At 44.8% G+C, this 18,317-nt stretch overlaps 1 protein-coding gene across 1 annotated transcript in view; it reads left to right on the top strand.

Annotated features, from left to right (window-relative positions):
* Positions 1-18,317, top strand: part of LOC129821801 (glutamate receptor ionotropic, kainate 4-like) — a 451,716-nt gene that overhangs the window by 382,204 nt on the left and 51,195 nt on the right. The window contains 2 exon segments of the mRNA XM_055879464.1: positions 1,277-1,429; positions 2,606-2,710. Of these exon segments, the coding sequence (XP_055735439.1) occupies positions 1,277-1,429; positions 2,606-2,710 (258 nt within the window).

An 18,317-nucleotide genomic window follows, 5' to 3' on the forward strand; every position in this document is an offset into this window, starting at 1 on the left:
TCTTTAATTAATCACAGGATATTTTGTAGTCTATCAGATAGAGCACAAAGAGCAGTGGAGGGATAACAGCTCTGAGCCCCTAATAAAACGAGAGTAGCGAGAGCGAGCTACACCTTTTCTCCCTGCTATTAATTTGCAGTGTTCCAGGGAGCTCTTTCATATCAGGTTCCTTTTTTAAAGACCCCTCTCTCTCAGCTCTACAGTGTCATGGGAATGAGAGAGGTGGAGGGACGGAAGAGAGTGAGGTGAGGAAGAATGGAGGGGGGGGGGTTACAGTGACTTGCAACCAAGTGTGTCAGATATTTTCAAACCTAAAAATGATTGAGATAGGTCCCCATTCCAGGCCATTTGTTTTGTAGATCCAGCTACAGTATATGCCTCAGTGCAGGACAATCGATGGCGTAAGATGTGGATTCGTTTGGATATTCGACTGCTTTTGAGGTATGAAAACACCCGACCAACTTTGATTTCGAAGTGACATCTCCCTTTTAAGGTCACAATGGTGCATAATCGTGACTTATGATCAGGAAGTTGCTGCCATCGACTTTCCATCCTGGAATCCAAATAGCACTGAACCACTGTACACACTCGCACTAACTACTGTTTTCCAAGCTGTTGTTTATACTTTGTTGCCTGTAGCACAGTCCAATTCAACATTGGCCTATGCAAGGAGGAGATATATCATGGAAATGATGATGGTTATGGGCCTTATATGGTGCTCATTGTTTACTATGCATCACAATATATTCCCATATCAAGATGCACAACAGATCAGGGCCAGGGCTTATTGGTTTATTATACAGACATATAACAGTGACATACTCCCTCTCTCCCTCCTGTAATCTACGCCATCATGCATTTTAATTGTTTTTACATGCACGGATGGGGCCTGTATGTAAACAGTCTACAGGACAAATCCCCCTTCCTGCGCTTCCGCCTCCACCCCGACGGATGTGTGGTAATTGGAACAGCCAGGGCTTGCCAGCTCCAGTAGGGCTGAAAGTGGTGCGGCTCTTTTCCCCCTCTGTCAGCACATCAGAGGATCCTAACGATCTAATGGAATATCTGACTGCTGCATGGATGGCATTTTGGGGATCGCTTGTTTTAACCCATCACTGACCGACCAGAGCGGACGTAAGGCGTCAGGGAGAATGGAAGATCGGTGTGTGTTTACCACAGAATAGCCCCCCCCTTTTCTTCCTTCCCTCCTTTCTCCTTTCTTTCTTTTTTTCTTTCTTTTACTTCTTCTTTCTCTACCCCCCCCCACCCATCTCAGCTATCGTCGGCGCTGCTGTTTGACGCAGTGCATGCGGTGGTGGCGGCGGTCCAGGAGCTCAACCGTAGCCAGAACGTGGGCGCCACGCAGCTCTCTTGCAAGTCCTCCAAGATATGGGAGCATGGCACCAGCCTCATGAACTACCTGAGGATGGTAAGGGCGCCCCACTCTGGATAGGAGGGGAATGGCATTCTGTTGTGGGTCATGTTTAAGATTAAGATTAGATTCATCTTTGTGGAGCAAAATTTGACTGCAGTGCGCACTGTGATATACAGTATGCTCCCAAGTGTGTTAGTTAACATTATACTAAAAGCCATTAGGTGTGTGTATCTTTTTGCAGTGGATATTCAGCCAGCAGATCCCTATCCCCTAAACCTAACCTTACTGTTTGATCTACCAGCTGAATATGTTTACATTTATGTATTTATATATAAATCTTCTAGCCCTTCTCTTACCACTGGGTGTATAGTCAGTCATATTGTCACATTAACTTGGGTCACTGCTAGCCTGGTCCCAGATCTGTGTGTGTTGTCATTGATACGCCTAAGACCATAGGAGTTGGCAAGACAGTACAAACAGCTCTGGGATCAGGCTAGGTCACTGCCCCTATTTCTTCATCCGTAGCCTACAGCAGGGAGAAGGGGGGCAGGGAGGGAGTTAGAGACTGGTTGACTGGCTGTCACACTGTAATGCTCATAGTGCCTCATTAGGAATGAATGGCCTGTGAGTGAGCCATCAAGACACTAGAGTGTGACATGTATTGAATTTCAGACTGTTTTTTTTCTTCTTTAGTAAAAGCAAATCTGAAAATGATTCATCTGTTGCCATTTAGATGTTTTACCACCATCACTTTGTCATCACACAATCATTTCATTTGAGACTCCCTCGTATCGATCATACTGCTGGTTTCTCAGTATCAGATGATGGGGTGGCTTAGGGTTTTGTCGCAGCATAATTGCCAGCCCGCTTCCCTTCTGGATAATTTAATCAATAAGGAACTAAAGCCCGACCGAACCCAGACATGCATGTGAAGTTACTGACATACCTGGGTTCAAACAGTATTTATTTTTCTTTCAAATACTTGGGAGCTTCGGATTGAGCCTTGCCTGCAGTGCCGGATTGGCAGGGTTTGCAGTTTCCCCTTTTGGATCTACTCCATTGGCTCTGTCGCTCAAGGCAACCTCAATCCAGCACAGCTGAAGGATTTAAAAGCAAACGAACACTATTTGAACCCAGATTACTGACAGCAAAAACAACAGTCGCAGACCAAGTGAAACACCTTAGTAACATGGGAGCTTTTCTCTCTTGTTCTCTCTCTCCCTGGGATAGGTAGAATTGGAAGGACTAACGGGCCACATTGAATTCAACAGCAAAGGCCAGCGGTCCAACTATGCCCTGCGGATCATGCAGAACAGTAGAGACGGCCTAAGGCAGGTAAAGTAACTCTCCCGTTCATACAGTGTTACAGTACAATGTTGTGCCCGGTCGCAGGCCTATTCTTTTTACCACTACCCCAGAACTGCTGTGTGAAGCACTCCCTTACATCCTGTAATAGAGCTCTACGGTGCAGCAGGGAGCCATGATAATGTATTCAATTGATGTTTGGTCGTAGAAATATCCCCTTGACCCGCATGGTTTTAAGTGCTGAGGTGTCCAAAACCCCTCCATGTGCACTATTAAATATTTAGGATGCCATTTGGACTGTCGCAAGAGGCACGGCTGAATTTGAAGGAAAGGGAAAGAAAGGAGTTTTTCGATAACTCTTTTTGGTGTCCTTTACTGAGTGTCTTAATCTGAATCAGTATAGCGTTTTCAACAGCGGTGCTGAGTTTGGAAGAGTTACTAAGGAAAACGTGTTATTATAATGCCTTCCGGGGCTTCACCTCAATTCACAAACCCGCATCAATTAATTTCACAGTGGGACATGTTGGTTTCATGTTGAGAGTTACATTGCTTAGTTCCAGTATACATTTGGCTAGCCATCTGTATAGACTGATTCTGGTCTGGCGCTGTGCATGATCAAAGTCAAACATCTTTTGGCCTTGCCACGTCACTTGAATCTGAAAGTCTCACAATCATTCCAGTGCTCTTACAATGGATATCGCCTACTTAACATGATGCACTGTAGCTAAAGAAAAATCCATCCAAAACCACTAATTCCTTTAATTTATGGTGTTATTTAACACTAATATTTTAGAGCAATATATATTTTTTTTTACTAATGTTGCATTTTGGCAATATAATAAAGTTGGTAGCTACATGGAAAATTGTTGTGGAAATCTGTTGCAGCTCAAGTCGACTACAAAATCCACGATGCAATGCTGTCTCTATGGGCTGGCTAGCTAGGTAGCAAACATAGCTACACACAATAATACCAAAGACAAAATCAGCATGTAAAGTAGCTAGTTAGCTGTAAAATCACCTAAACAAACTGCACTATTAATTTAATAGTCTGCAATCTCACTATGCTGTACCTGCAGATCAATGTGCCTCACAGAGTGGAGTCTGACATTCGCAACAGCAGATATACTTTTGAGGAGATTACAAACGTTGCCCATGCTACGTTAATGGGCCGGGTGGTGCATTCTGGGCGATTCTGGGACAAGGAGCACTCTCCTTCAAGGAGTGAATGGGAGTCTATTGGGTGCTAGCTCAAAAACCCAACATTAGCATGAATTTCATCAACAAGAAGTACAACATTACAAACCTTTTCCGGGACGTGAGATAATTAACTTGCTATCGGTAATATCGTTCAGCATTGGAATGGTGACAGTACGTCCTTTCGAGGACAATACGCACGTTTCTTGATATATACACTGACTTTGAGAAGGATTGCACGACGATTAGCTTAGCGACTGCTTGACGCAGCATGACAACATGAATGCGATTGGTCGACAGTCGGCTTGGTGGGGCGTTATACTTTCATTCATTAGATCCCTATCTCCTTTCTATAATAACTCTGGCAACGGCATCATGCAATGCACCCTGGACTAAAGTAGGCAGGCAAGTAGGAAAAATGTGCTAGACCCTCCATTAAATTACACATTTCTCGAGGTAGGAATATGATCAATGGCTCATTCAAGAGAAGACATCCTCTCGAGTTACGACATCGACCAGTGTTGAAATCTGACATGTATGATAGACGTTTTCACGATCTTAAAGTTGTATTCCTATTAACTTCCAGTGTAATGAGAGCGACTTTATCACAGTGCTTGAATGCCAATAACTCCGATACACATGAAAGCATGAAATGTCCCAGGGAATCGATAGAAAATCACTCAGAGATGCACAAACAAAACTATGTAACATTCAAAATGGGTGAACCTTTCCCTTAATGCTGAGGTTTCTTCTTATTTTGGCCCCAGATTCTGTTGGCTGCACATGAAGAGTGCTTTTATCCCTGAGACGGCTCTCGCTGGCGTTGATATTGTATCTGCGTGTTCTGTGTGTTGTCCGGCCTTGCGGCGGAGGGAGAAGTGGCAGAGACACTGCTCTCATGTAGCAGGTAGTACTTTAGTCTCTACAAGTTTGTAGCATGTCCCGGAGCACCTGTCCTTGTATGACCTCTCCCCCCACTCCCCGTAGCACCTCCCCCTCCTCCCTCCCACAACTCCACTATTATCAATTCTCCATTCACTGCACCTATGGCACCTTACTCCACATAAATGAATAAAGCGTTAGTACAAGCCTGATCCCAGATCTGTTTGTGCGGTGTAGCCAACTCCTAAGGTTGATGTTATGCCAATTGGAAATGGCTATAAGTTATGCAATAGGAGTTTGCTATACAGCATAAACAGATCTGGGACCAGGCTATACTGTACCAGCACCACCTCTCTCCCCCTATTACTGTCTATTCACCACTGACTCTGGCACCTAAGGCACTTTACTCCACAGAATGTTCTAAAGCACTACTCACCCTCCTACTCCCGCTTTCTTTGCATCACACGTAGCAGTGTTTGTGGGTTACTGGTTGTCTCAGGGGTTGAGATGGTGAACTACCCTGAATGTTAGACACAAATACTCGATATACTGTAGCTGACAGGGTGTAGGCTTTATTGAATGTTGACTTAAACTTCTGTCTTACTGTATCTCTTAAAGGTCACGTCTCTCGATGTATCTTACGTATTCGATTTGATGTCTCCACTTGAAGCTTCTCTATACAGTAATAGTTATACCCAGAACATGTGTACTTTGACAATTCCCATCACCTGCCACTCAGAAATGTTCATGCAGTTCAGAAAAGTATGACTATATACAGTTGAAGTCGGAAGTTTACAAACACCTTTGCCAAATACATTTAAACTCAGTTTTTCACAATTCCTGACATTTAATCCTAGTAAAAATTCCCTGTTTAAGGTCAGTTAGGATCACCACTTTATTTAAGAATGTGAAATGTCAGAATAATAGTAGAGAGAGATTGATTTATTTGCTTGGGGTCATTGTCCATTTGGAAGAACCATTTGCAACCAAGCTTTAACTTCCTGACTGATGTCTTGAGATGTTGCTCAATATATCCACATAATTTTCCTCCCTCATGATGCCATCTATTTTGTGATGTGCACCAGTCCCTCCTGCAGCAAAGCACCACCACAACATGATGCTGCCACCCCCGTGCTTCACGGTTGGGATGGTGTTCTTCGGCTTGCAAGCCTCCCCCTTTTCCCTCCAAACATAACGATGGTCATTATGGCCAGAGGACATTTCTCCAAAAAGTACGATCTTTGTCCCCATGTGCAGTTGCAAACCGTAGTCTGGCTTTTTTATGGCTGTTTTGGAGCAGTGGCTTCTTCCTTGCTGAGCTGCCTTTCAGGTTATGTCGATATAAGACTCGTTTCACTGTGGATATAGATACTTTTGTACCTGTTTCCTCCAGCATCTTCACAAGGTCCTTTGTTGTTGTTCTGGGATTGATTTGCACTTTTCGCACCAAAGTACGTTAATCTCTAGGAGATCCGTCTCCTTCCTGAGCAGTATGACGGCTGCGTGGTCCCATGGTGTTTATACTTGCGTTGTATTATTTGTACAGATGTACCTTCATGCATTTGGAAATTGCTCCCAATTTACTTTTGACAGTTAAGTATTATTAAAACCAAATACTTTTAGACTTTTACTCAAGTACTATTTTACTGGGTGACTTTGACTTTTAATTTAGTCATTTTCTATTAAGCTATCTTTACATTTTTTAAAGTATGACAATTTGGTACTTTTTCCACCACTGACCAGAACGAAGGGGCTTTTGCCGAACCATGAAAAACAGCCCCAGAACATTATCCCTCCTCCACCAAACTTTACAGTTGGCACTATGCATTGGGGCAGATAGCATTCTCCTGGCATCCGCCAAACCCAGATTCGTCCATCAATGGTGAAGCGTGATTCATCACTCCAGTGAATGAATTTTCACTGCTCCAAAGTCCAATGGCGGTGATCTTTACACCACTCCAGCCAACACTTGGCATTGTGCACGGTGATCTTAGGCTTGTGTGCATCTGATCGGCCTTGGAAACCCATTTCATGAAGCTCCCGACGAACAGTTATTGTGCTGACGTTGCCTCGCGGCTGAGCCGTTGTTGCTCATTGATGTTTCCACGTCACAATAACAGCATTTACAGTTGACCAGAGCAGCTCTAGCAGGGTAGACATTTGACGAACTGACTTGTTGGAAAGGTGGCATCCTATGACGGTGCAGTATTGAAATTCACTGAGATCTTCGGTACGGGCCATTCTACTGCCAATGTTTGTCTATGGAGATTGCATGGCGGTGTGCTCGATTTTATACACCTGTCAGCAACGGGTGTGGCTGAAATAGCCGAATCCACATACTTTTGGCCATGTAGCGTATGTATAATCGCTCCACGCCAGTAATGGTCATTGGATGAGACAAGGCGTTTGATGCAGGATCGAGAGATGGGGAGGGAGGTTGTTTGTTTAGTTCTACAACACCTCCCACATGCTGCTGTGATGGGTCTGTTTCAGCCTGGCACCAGTCAGAGGTGTGAATGCCTTGGCAGGGACTGGGAAGGTGATGCCAGAGCTAGCTGGCTGCCTGGCCCATACACACACACACACACATATCCATGCTCACATTTGTGAGCGTACAAACACATACACATCCATTCCTTGTTACTATTTTTCTATTTATTGCTCGTGTTATATATATATTTTTCGACTATTTCTCTTTTTTTTCTCTCTGCATTGTTGGGAATGCCCCATAAGTAAGCATTTCACTGTTAGTCTACACCTGTTGTTTATGAAGCATGTGACAAATAACATTTGATTTGATGTAGGCACACACACACACGCACACACACACACAAACACACGCACACACAGACACACCTGCATACACACACACACACACACACACACACACACACACACACACACACGCAGCTCTTTACTCACATATTGTTTCCACATCATACATTGACACACATGCTGCCGACCGTTTGGTTTTGGAAACATACAGTAGCTCCACCCACGCTATGAATGTATAGCTGAGAGAGAATCCTTAAAAATGGAACCTGGTATGAAAGAAGAGCAGAGAGAGAAGGCGTAGTGAACCCTTTTTCTCTTTTTCACGCCCTCCCTACCCATTTTCTATGTCTCTCTCTCTCTCACTCTCTCACTCTCTCTCTCTTTCTCTCTTTCTCTGTTTAACTGGCTGGATTCCCCAGACCCCCACAGCTATTGGCATCCATGTTCCATGCAGTCCTGTGGCTGCTGTGATCGTCCCACACGTGTGTGAGCTCGGAGGCTCGGGGGACAACGTGAGAGGCACGGCTCCAGAGCCCCTTCACTCCCCAAAGTGAATTTCTCTGGCAGGCATTTCACATATCTGAACTGTGCACTTCTCGGAAAAACACATCAGTTACCGCTCTGTCAGAACCTGTTTATCATGGGGAGCTATCGCGGCTTGACAGGCATCTTCAGTTTAGATGTAATTTGCCTTTACCCCAAGTTAGAGACATTACGGCTGATGAAGAGTGATAGCGATGGTAGTTTTTGAGGAAGGCCCTTGCTGAGACGTACACTTTCAAAGGAATTTTTGTGAAATATTGTGTTACAGTTGATACGGTTGATTCGTCCGTGAAGATGACGTCAATGAATGTCTCGCCAGCTTCGATCCACGCCTGGGCCTGCAGCACACAAAGTTCTTTGTTTGTCAGATGAATTACTGGGTCGAAACTACAGAAGAGTACAAAACAAAGGAACACACATGGTTAATATTCTGTAAAAAATAAATATATATATATACACAAGTAATAGGTGGTCTACTAAAATATTAGCGTAAAGTCCACTCAAGTTTCTTCAACTGCTGACTGTGATTTAAGCGATGTTGATGTTGTGCCGTGATCTCAGCAGATTCCTGATGTCCTTTGCCGATCGCTCAACATCCTCATCCGTCAGTGAGTCGATGGCTCGAACAGTCTCGTAGGAAATGGAGCACAATGTAAAACATGTGCAGCGGACAGTAAAGACCAGCAGTAGGGACGAGATGATGGAGGGTCAAGATGATGGAGTCACAATCCATGCCAGGCACACCTGCGAGCTCTGGAACTCTACCTTCGACAGGCAGAGGCGACAATCGCGGCGGGTTCGTCAGGTCATCGGTTCACCCTGTCATTCCCATTCGTCTTCTGACACCAGAAATTGATGCTGCTCGCCAAGCACAGCGAGGGCCATCCAGACCGTTATGCTGTTCTGCTATTCCAAGGATGTGTAACCCGAAGAGAAATACCATGACAAAGAATACCAACTGGGATGAGTGTTCATCATGAATCAAAGAAGTTTCTGTCCATGAGTGATGCAACCCAAAAAAGCATGAAAGACAGTTAATGAGTACTTGAAGTCGCCAAGTCTGGACAAGGCCTGCTCTCCCTTATCTTGGAATTAGACATACAGTATATGTAGGCTGCAGTAAACATCTCATTGTCCTGTTGGTTTTTGTCACACTGCACAGTAGCCGAATAAACAGATGTATTTTGAAACTATTTAAATAGAAAAAAATCTAATTCAAAAATATATTTCTACCACATGCTGTGTTTTTATTTTTAGATAACAGTTCTCGGTTTACATTAGTGATGGACCTTGGTCACAGTTCACGCATTGATGAGCCGTTAAATTGGACAACAGCTAGCAGAAACCCTCATAATAGCTAATTGGTGATCAAAACTACTTTGTATCTGGCCATCCAGATATAATGGCAAATGCAACAACCCCTACAAACATTATCAATTTATTATAATCCACCCGACCAAAATCCCCCAATTTCTGCCTCTTAATTTCTAGATGTAAATACATTTGACCATCATGCTTATTGGTCTATAGAATACTTTGCATAATTTAGTGGAATTAAATTGGCCTCTGTGTCTCTTTTTATTTCTCAACTGGTAATTGAAGCGCGCCTCCCATTCACTATTCAAGTGCAGGCGACAGGCTATCAGCGCATCACACACCACTTTACAATGTGAGCTGGAGGCATTTTGAAACAGGTTTTCAAAACACTTATTTCCCACAAGTGTAGGAGGTTGTGAACTCTGCAAACGATGTTTCCACTCCGAGAATGAGAATGGTAAATGACTGTAATTAATACATTTATTCAATACATTGGAATACAAAAGAACCCTTGATCCGCTTTTAGCAGGACAATAGACTCTTGCCAAGTAGATTTTTATTTGTAGGGGCTTGAAATATATGAATGGATGTTTAACGGGTGTTTTCCTACTGATGATAATGACACAGAAGAAGGAGATCAAGGAGGAGGGTAGGAGGAGCACGTTCTGTGTGCTTATTACAAAATGTGTGACCTTTTTTCTGACCATTTCAAACAGTGTAACCAACAAATACAATAATAATTTACAAACAAATGATAATCAATTCCGTATAGTCTGTTGTAACAGAAAAAGGTTTTAATAATGTCTGTAGTACAGACAAGATTAAAAACAGTTGAAAGAATTCCTGAATTGAATTGTTTTAGTCGACACGTTGTGGTTTATTTATTATTTCATTATTCAAGGTTCCCTTTGTTATTTTGTTTTATAACTAAATGCATGACTGTATTTTAAAGACATGAATGACTTGTATGCTGTGTGATGACGTGCACAAATTAAGGAATAATTGATTGATATTTATTGAAGTAGGCCTTTAGGCCAATAAGTAGGTTGTGTTAACAAATCACAGAGAGTGTCACCAGCAAAGCATTCCCACACCATCACTCCTCCTCAAAAACAATAAAATTAAATGTTATTGGTCACATACGCGTGTTTAGCAGATGTTATTGTGGGTGTAGCAAAATGCTTGTGTTTCTAGCTCCAACAGTGCATTAATATCTAACGAGTAATATCTAACAATTTCACAACAATACACACACATTTAAAGTAAAGGAATGGAATTAAGAATATATAAATATTTTGACGAGCAATGCCGGAGCGGCATAGACTAAGATACAGTAGAATGATGCAACATATGTAAACATTATTAAAGTGAATAGTGTGCCAATTATTAAAGTGGCCAGTGATTTCAAGTCTATGTATATAGGTCAGCAGCCTCTAAGGTGCTAGTGACAGGTGCTATTTAACAGTCTGATGGCCTTGAGATAGAAACTGTTTTTCCGTCTCTCGGTCACAGTTTGGATGCAGTGGCTCGGGTGGTTGTTGTCCTTGATGATCTTTTTGGCCTTCCTGTGACATCGGTTGCTGTAGGTGTCCTGGAGGGCAGGTAGGTGTGCCGGGCGATGGTTTGAGCAGACGGCACTACCCCCTGCCCTGTGGTTGCAGGCGGTGCAGTTGCCGTACCAGGCGGTGATACTGCCCCACAGGATGCTCTCAATTGTGCAACTGTGTGAGTGGACCATTTCAGTTTGTCAGTGATGTGTACGCCGAGGAACTTGAAGCTTTCTACCTCCACTGCGGTCCCGTCGATTTTGATAGGGGGGTGCTCCCTCTGCTGTTTCCTGAAGTCCACGACCAGCTCCTTGTTATGTTGACATTGAGTGAGAGGTTATTTTCCTGGCACCACACTTCCAGGGCCCTCACCTCCTCCCTGTAGGCTGTCTCGTCATTGTTGGTAATCAGGCCTACTAATGTTGTGTCATCTGCAGACTTGATGATTGAGTTGGAGGAGTGCATGGCCACACAGTCATGGGCAAACAGGGAGTACAGGACGAGGCTGAGCACGCACCCTTGTTGGGTCCCTGTGTTGAGGATCAGCTAAGATGAGGTGTTGTTTCCTACCTTCCCCACCTGGGGGGGGGGAGGGGGGGGTTTCGTCAGGAAGTCCAGGACCCAGTTGCACACGGTGTGATTCAGACCCAGGGCCCCAAAGTTAGTGATGAGCTAGGAGGGTACTGTGGTATTGAATGCTGAGCGATAGTCCGTGAACAGCATTCTTACATAGGTATTCCTCTTGTACCGATGGGATAGGGCAGTGTGCAGTGCAATGGGGATTGCATCATCTGTGGATCTATTGGGGAGGTAAGCAAATTGAAGTGGTTCTAGGGTGTTTGATAAGGTAGAGGTGATATAAAGCACATCATGATTACAGAAGTGAGTACTAAGGGGCGATAGTGATTTAGTTCAGTTACCTTTGCTTTCTTGGGTACAGGAACAATGGTGGACATCTTGAAGCATGTGGGGACAGCAGACTGGGATAGGGAGAGATTGAATATGTCCGTAAACACTCCAGCCAGCTGGTCTGCGCATTCTCTGAGGATGGGACGCCGTCTGGGCTGGCAGCCTTGCGATGGTTAACACGCTTAAATGTCTTACTCTCGTCGGCCAAGGAGAATGAGAGCCCCTTGGTAGCTGACTGCGTCAGTGGCACTGTGTGATCCTCAAAGCTGGTGCGAAAGGTGTTTAGCTTATCCGGAAGCAGGACGTCAGTGTCCGCAACATGGCTGGTTTTCCCTTTGTCGTCCGTGATTGTCTGTAGACCCTGCCACATACTTCTCATGTCTGAGCCGTTGAATTGCGACTCCACTTTGTCTCTGTACTGACGTTCTGCCTGTTTGATTGCCTTATGGAGGGAATAACTAAACTGTTTGTATTCGGCCATATTTCCAGTCACCTTGCCATGATTAAATGGTTCGCAATTTCAGTTTTATGTGAATGCTGCCATCTGTCCACGGTTTCTGGTTTGGGTAGGTTTTAATAGTCACAGTGGGTACAACATATCCTATACATTTCCTGATAAACTCAGTCACCATATCCGTGTATTTGTCAATATTGTTTTCAGAGGCTACCCGGAACATATCCCAGTCCGCGTGATCAAAACAATCTTGAAGCGTGGATTCCGATTTGACAGGCCGGCGTTGAATAGTTTGTTGCACGTGTAATTCCTGTTTGAGTTTCTGCCTATAGGAAGGGAGGAGTAAAATGGAGTTGTGATCAGATTTGCCGAAGGGAGGGGGAGGGAGGCATTTTGAAAAGTTGAGTAGCAGTGGTCCATTGTTTTCTCAGAGCGAGTGCTGCAGTCAATGTGTTGGGAGAAATTCAGTAGCATTTTCCTCAGATTAGCTTTGTTAAAATCCCGGGCTACAATAAATTCGGCCTCAGGATATGTGGTTTCCAGTTTGCATGGAGTCCAGTGTAGTTGTTTGAGGGTCGTCGTAGTATCTGCTTGAGGGGCAATATACAGTTGATGTCGGAAGTTTACATACACCTTAGCCAAATACATTTAAACTCAGTTTTTCACAATTACTGACATTTAATCATTGTAGAAATTCCCTGTCTTAGGTCAGTTAGGATCACCACTTTATTTTAAGAATGTGAAATGTCAGAATAATAGTAGAGAGATTGATTTATTTCAGCTTTTATTTCTTTTATCACATTCCCAGTGGGTCAGAAGTTTACATACACTCAATTAGTATTTGGTAGCATTGCCTTTAAATTGTTTAACTTGGGTCAAACATTTCGGGTAGCCTTCCACAAGCTTCCCACAATAAGTTGGGTGCATTTTGGCCCATTCCTCCTGACAGAGCTGGTGCAACTGAGTCAGGTTTGTAGGCCTCCTTGCTCGCACACACTTTTTCAGTTCTGCCCACACATTTTCGATGGGATTGAGGTCAGGGCTTTGTGATGGCCACTCAAATACCTTGACTTTATTGTCCTTAAGCCATTTTGCCACAACTTTGGAAGTGTCACGATCGTCTTTAGGTGAAAGAGAGGACCAAGGCGCAGCGTGATATAGAGACATCTTCTTTTTTAATAGAAGAAGAAACGAACACGAAACACTAATACAAACTAAACAAAAACAACAAACGACCGTGAAGCTACAAACGAAAGTGCAGACACAAGCTACTAACGTCAAACATAGACAATTACCCACAACCTACCTAATGCCTATGGCTGCCTTAAATATGGCTCCCAATCAGAGACAACGATAGACAGCTGTCTCTGTTTGAGAACCAATCCAGGCAACCATAGACTTACATAAACACCTACACTGAACACAACCCCATGAACTCTACAAAACCCCCTATACAATACAAACACCCTTGACTAGACAAAAACACACAAACATCCCCCATGTCACACCCTGAACTAACTAAAAGAAAAAAGAAAACAAAGATAACTAAGGCCAGGGCGTGATAGTACCCCCCCCCCCCCCCGCCCCCCAAAGGTGCGTACTCCGGCCGCAAAACCTGACACAGAAGGGGATGGTCCGGGTGGGCCTTCTTATGGCGGCGGCTCGGGTGCGGGTCGTGGACCCCACTCCACCATAGTCAATACCCGCTTTGGTGGCGCCTCTGAAACGGCGACCCTTGCAGCGAGTCCCGGACTGAAGACCATCCCAGAGGGCGCCACTGGACGGAGGGGCAGCTCTGGACTGAGGGGCAGCTCAGGACTGAGGGGCAGCTCCGGACTGAGGGGCAGCTCCTGACTGGCGGGCAGCTCCTGACTGGCGGGCAGCTCCTGACTGGCGGGCAGCTTCTGACTGGCGGGCGGCTCTGGCTGCTCCTGACTGGCGGGCGGCTCTGGCTGCTACTGACTGGCGGGCGGCTCTGGCTGCTCCTGACTGATGGATGGCTCTAGCGGCTCCTGACTGACGGACTCAGATAGCGCTGGGCAGGCAGGCAGCTCAGATAGCGCTGGGCAGACGGCAGACTCTGGCCGGCTGAGGCGCACAGCAGGCCTGGTGCGTGGTGCCGGAACTGGAGGTACCGGGCTAAGAACACGCACCTCAAGGCTAGTGCGGGGAGCAGCAACAGGGCGCACAGGACTCTGGAGACGCACAGGAGGCTTGGTGCGTGGTGCCGGAACTGGTGGTACTGGGCTGGAGACACGCACCACAGGGCGAGTGCGTGGAGGAGGAACAGGGCTCTGGAGACACACTGGAAGCCTGGTGCGTGGTGTTGGCACTGGTGGTACTGGGCTAGGGCGGGGAGGTGGCGCCGCAAAACCGGACCGTGCAGGCGTACTGGCTCCCTTGAGCACCGAGCCTGCCCAACCTTACCTGGTTGAATGTTCCCCGTAGCCCGACCAGTGCGGGGAGGTGGAATAACCCGCACTGGGCTGTGTTGGCGAACCGGGGACACCATGCGTAAGGCTGGTGCCATGTATGCCGGCCTGAGGAGACACACTGGAGACCAGACGCGTTGAGCCGGCTTCATGGCACCTGGCTCAATGCCCAATCTAGCCCGGGCCGATACGAGGAGCTGGAATGTACCGCACCGGGCTATGCACACGTACAGGAGGCACCGTGCGCTCTACCGCATAACACGGTGTCTGCCCGTACTCTCGCTCTCCACGGTAAGCACGGGGAGTTGGCGCTGGTCTCCTACCTGACTTCGCCACACTCCCTTGTAGCCCCCCCAAGAATTTTTTTGGGTTTGACTCTCTGTCTTGAGATGTTGCTTCAATATATCCACATAATTTTAATTTCTCATGATGCCATCTATTTTGTGAAGTGCACCGGTCCCTCCTGCAGCAAAGCACCCCCACAACATGATGCTGCCACCCCCGTGCTTCACAGTTGGGACGGTGTTCTGGAGACGCACAGGAGGCTTGGTGTGCCTCCCCCTTTTTCCTCCAAACATAACGATGGTCATTATGGCCAAACAGTTCTATTTTTGTTTCATCAGACCAGAGGACATTTGTCCAAAAAGTACGATCTTTGTCCCCATGTGCAGTTGCAAACCGTAGTCTGTTTTTTTTTACAGCGGTATTGGATCAATGGCTTCTTCCTTGCTGAGCGGCCTTTCTGGTTATGACGATATAGGATACATTTTACTGTGGTATGGATACTTTTGTACCTGTTTCCTCCAGCATCTTCACAAGGTCCTTAGCTGTAGTTCTGGGATTGATTTGCACTTTTCGCACCAAAGTACGTTCATCTTTAGGAGACAGAACGCATCTCCTTCCTGAACGGTATGACTGCTGCGTGTTCCCATGGTGTTTATACTTGCGTACTATTGTTTGTACAGATGAACGTGGTACCTTGGGAAATTGCTGCCAAGGATGAACCAGACTTGTGAAGGTCTACAATTTGTTTTCTGAGGTCTTGGCTGATTTCTTTTGATTTTCCCATGATGTCAAGCAAAGAGACACTGAGTTTGAAGGTAGGCCTTGAAATACATCTACAGGTACACCTCCAATTGACTCTTATGTAAATTAGAAGCTTCTAAAGCCATGACATAATTTTCTGGGAATTTTCCAAGCTGTTTAAAGGCACAGTCAACTTAGTGTATGTAATCTTCTGACCCACTGGAATTGTGATACAGTGAATCATAAGTGAAATAATCTGTCTGTTAACAATTGAGTTGTGTCATGCACAAAGTAGATGTCCTAACTGACTTGCCAAAACTATAGTGTGTGGAGTGGTTGAAAGAATAGTTTTAATGACTGCAACCTAAGTGTATGTGAACGTCCAACTTCAACTGTACACAGCTGTGACTATAAGAGAATTCTCTTGCCAAGTAATACGTTCGGCATTTGATTGGGAGGTTTTCTAGGTCGGGTGAACAAAAGGACTTGCGTTTCTGTATGTTATCACAATCACACAATGAGTAGTTAATCATGAAACATACACCCTTGCCCTTCTTCTCGGAGCGATCTTTACTCCCGTCTGCGCGATGAACTGAGAACCCAACTGGCTGTACGGACAGTATATCCCGTGAGAACCATGTTTCCGTGAAACAGAGTATGTTACCATCCCTGATGTCTCTCTGGAAGGAGATCCTCGCTCGTCAACTTTATTATCCAGAGACTGAAAATTAGTGAGTAATATACTCGGAAGCGGTGGGTGGTGTGTACGCCTCCAGAGTCGGACTAGGAGTCCACTGCGAATACCTTTTATCCGATGGTGGCGTTTTGGATCAGCCTCTGGAATCAGTTCAATTGCCCTGGGGGGTACGAACAAAGGATCCAATTCTGGAAGGTCGTATTCCTGGTCGTAATGCTGGTAATGCTGGTGAGTTACTGCCGCTCTGCTATCCAAAAGTTATTTCCTGTTGTATGTAATGGATCAGCCTCTGGAAAATAATTCTGTGCTAATCATGTAAAAAATAACACATAAAAAAACTAAATACTGCGAAGTTGCTTAGGGGCTAGAAGCACGGCTGCCCTATCTGTTGGAGCCATGCTTCAAGTTGGGAACCACACATGCGGAGATCACAAAGACACGGCAGTTGGAACCAAAAATCTCAAATTTTGACTCATCAGACCGAAGGACAGATTTCCACCAGTCTAATGTCCATTGCTCGTGTTTCTTGGCCCAAGCAAGTCTCTTCTTCTTATTGGTATCCTTTAGTAGTGGTTTCTTTGCAGCAATTCAACCATGAAGGCCTGATTCGTGCAGTCTCCTCTAAACAGTTGATATTGAGATGTGTCTGTTACTTGAGCTCTGTAAAGCATTTATTTGGGCTGCTAATTCTGAGACTGGTAACTTTAATGAACTTGCGGCAGAGGTAACTCTGGGTCTTCCTTTCCTGTGGCGGTCCTCATGAGAGCCAGTTTCATCATAGTGCTTGATGGTTGTTGCAACTGCACTTGTTAAAACTTTCAAAGTTCTTGACATTTTCCAGGATTGACTGACCTTCATGTGTTAATGGACTGATGGACTGTTGTTTCTCTTTGCTTTTTTGAGCTGTTCTTGCCGTAGTATGGACTTGGTCTTTTACCAAATAGGGCTATCTTCTGTATACCAACCCTACCTTGTCACAACACAACTGATTGGCTCAAAAGCATTAAGAAGGAAAGAAATTCCACAAATTAATTTTTAACAATGCTCACCTGTTTTATCTGAAATTCATTCTAGGTGACTACCTCATGAAGCTGGTTGAGAGAATGCCAAGAGTGTGCAAAGCTGTCATTAAGGCAAAGGGTGGCTACTTTGAAGAATTTCAAATATAAAATATATTTTGATTTGTTTTTGGTTACTACATGATTCCATATGTGTTATTTCATAGTTTTGATGTCTTCACTATTATTCTACAAGGTACAAAATAGTAAAACTAAAGAAAAAGAAAGAAAAACCCTGGAATGAGTAGATGTGTCCACATTTTGGACTGGTACTGTACACACTCACAAAGAAACCCATTAATATTAATAAAAGCATGATACTCAGACAATCTATTTCCAAAGAACAGAATAACATGTTTTAAGATGTATTTGTCTGTGCTATAGTAGCTGAGGCTATGGTTGCTTCATGCCAACTAAATAAAAAGACTTGTTATGCTCTTTCAGATAGGGTATAGCATTCAAAATGTCTGGCCTGCGTGCTTCATGAAGACGCCCTCAAAGATGCCCTCTGGTGGTTTCAACGAGCGTTAACGGCATTAACGGCAACGATGGCTGACAGTAAAATACTACGACGTCATGCGCTGTAACACGCTGTACCATACCGAGAATACTGCAAACTGTGCTACAGTATGACGCAACTTTTAATTGAGGATCCACTGTAGTTCGTCTTGCTTTATTATGACAGCGGATATATGGCTTGAGATATCGTTCATAGTTTGTCGTGCATAAGAATAATGCCCATTCCTAATAGGTTTTTGTTTCACAGAATATTACGATGATGCGCTGTCGGTCAAATAGAATCT

The sequence above is a fragment of the Salvelinus fontinalis genome, chromosome 24, assembly GCF_029448725.1.
Source record: "Salvelinus fontinalis isolate EN_2023a chromosome 24, ASM2944872v1, whole genome shotgun sequence".
NCBI lineage: Eukaryota > Metazoa > Chordata > Actinopteri > Salmoniformes > Salmonidae > Salvelinus > Salvelinus fontinalis.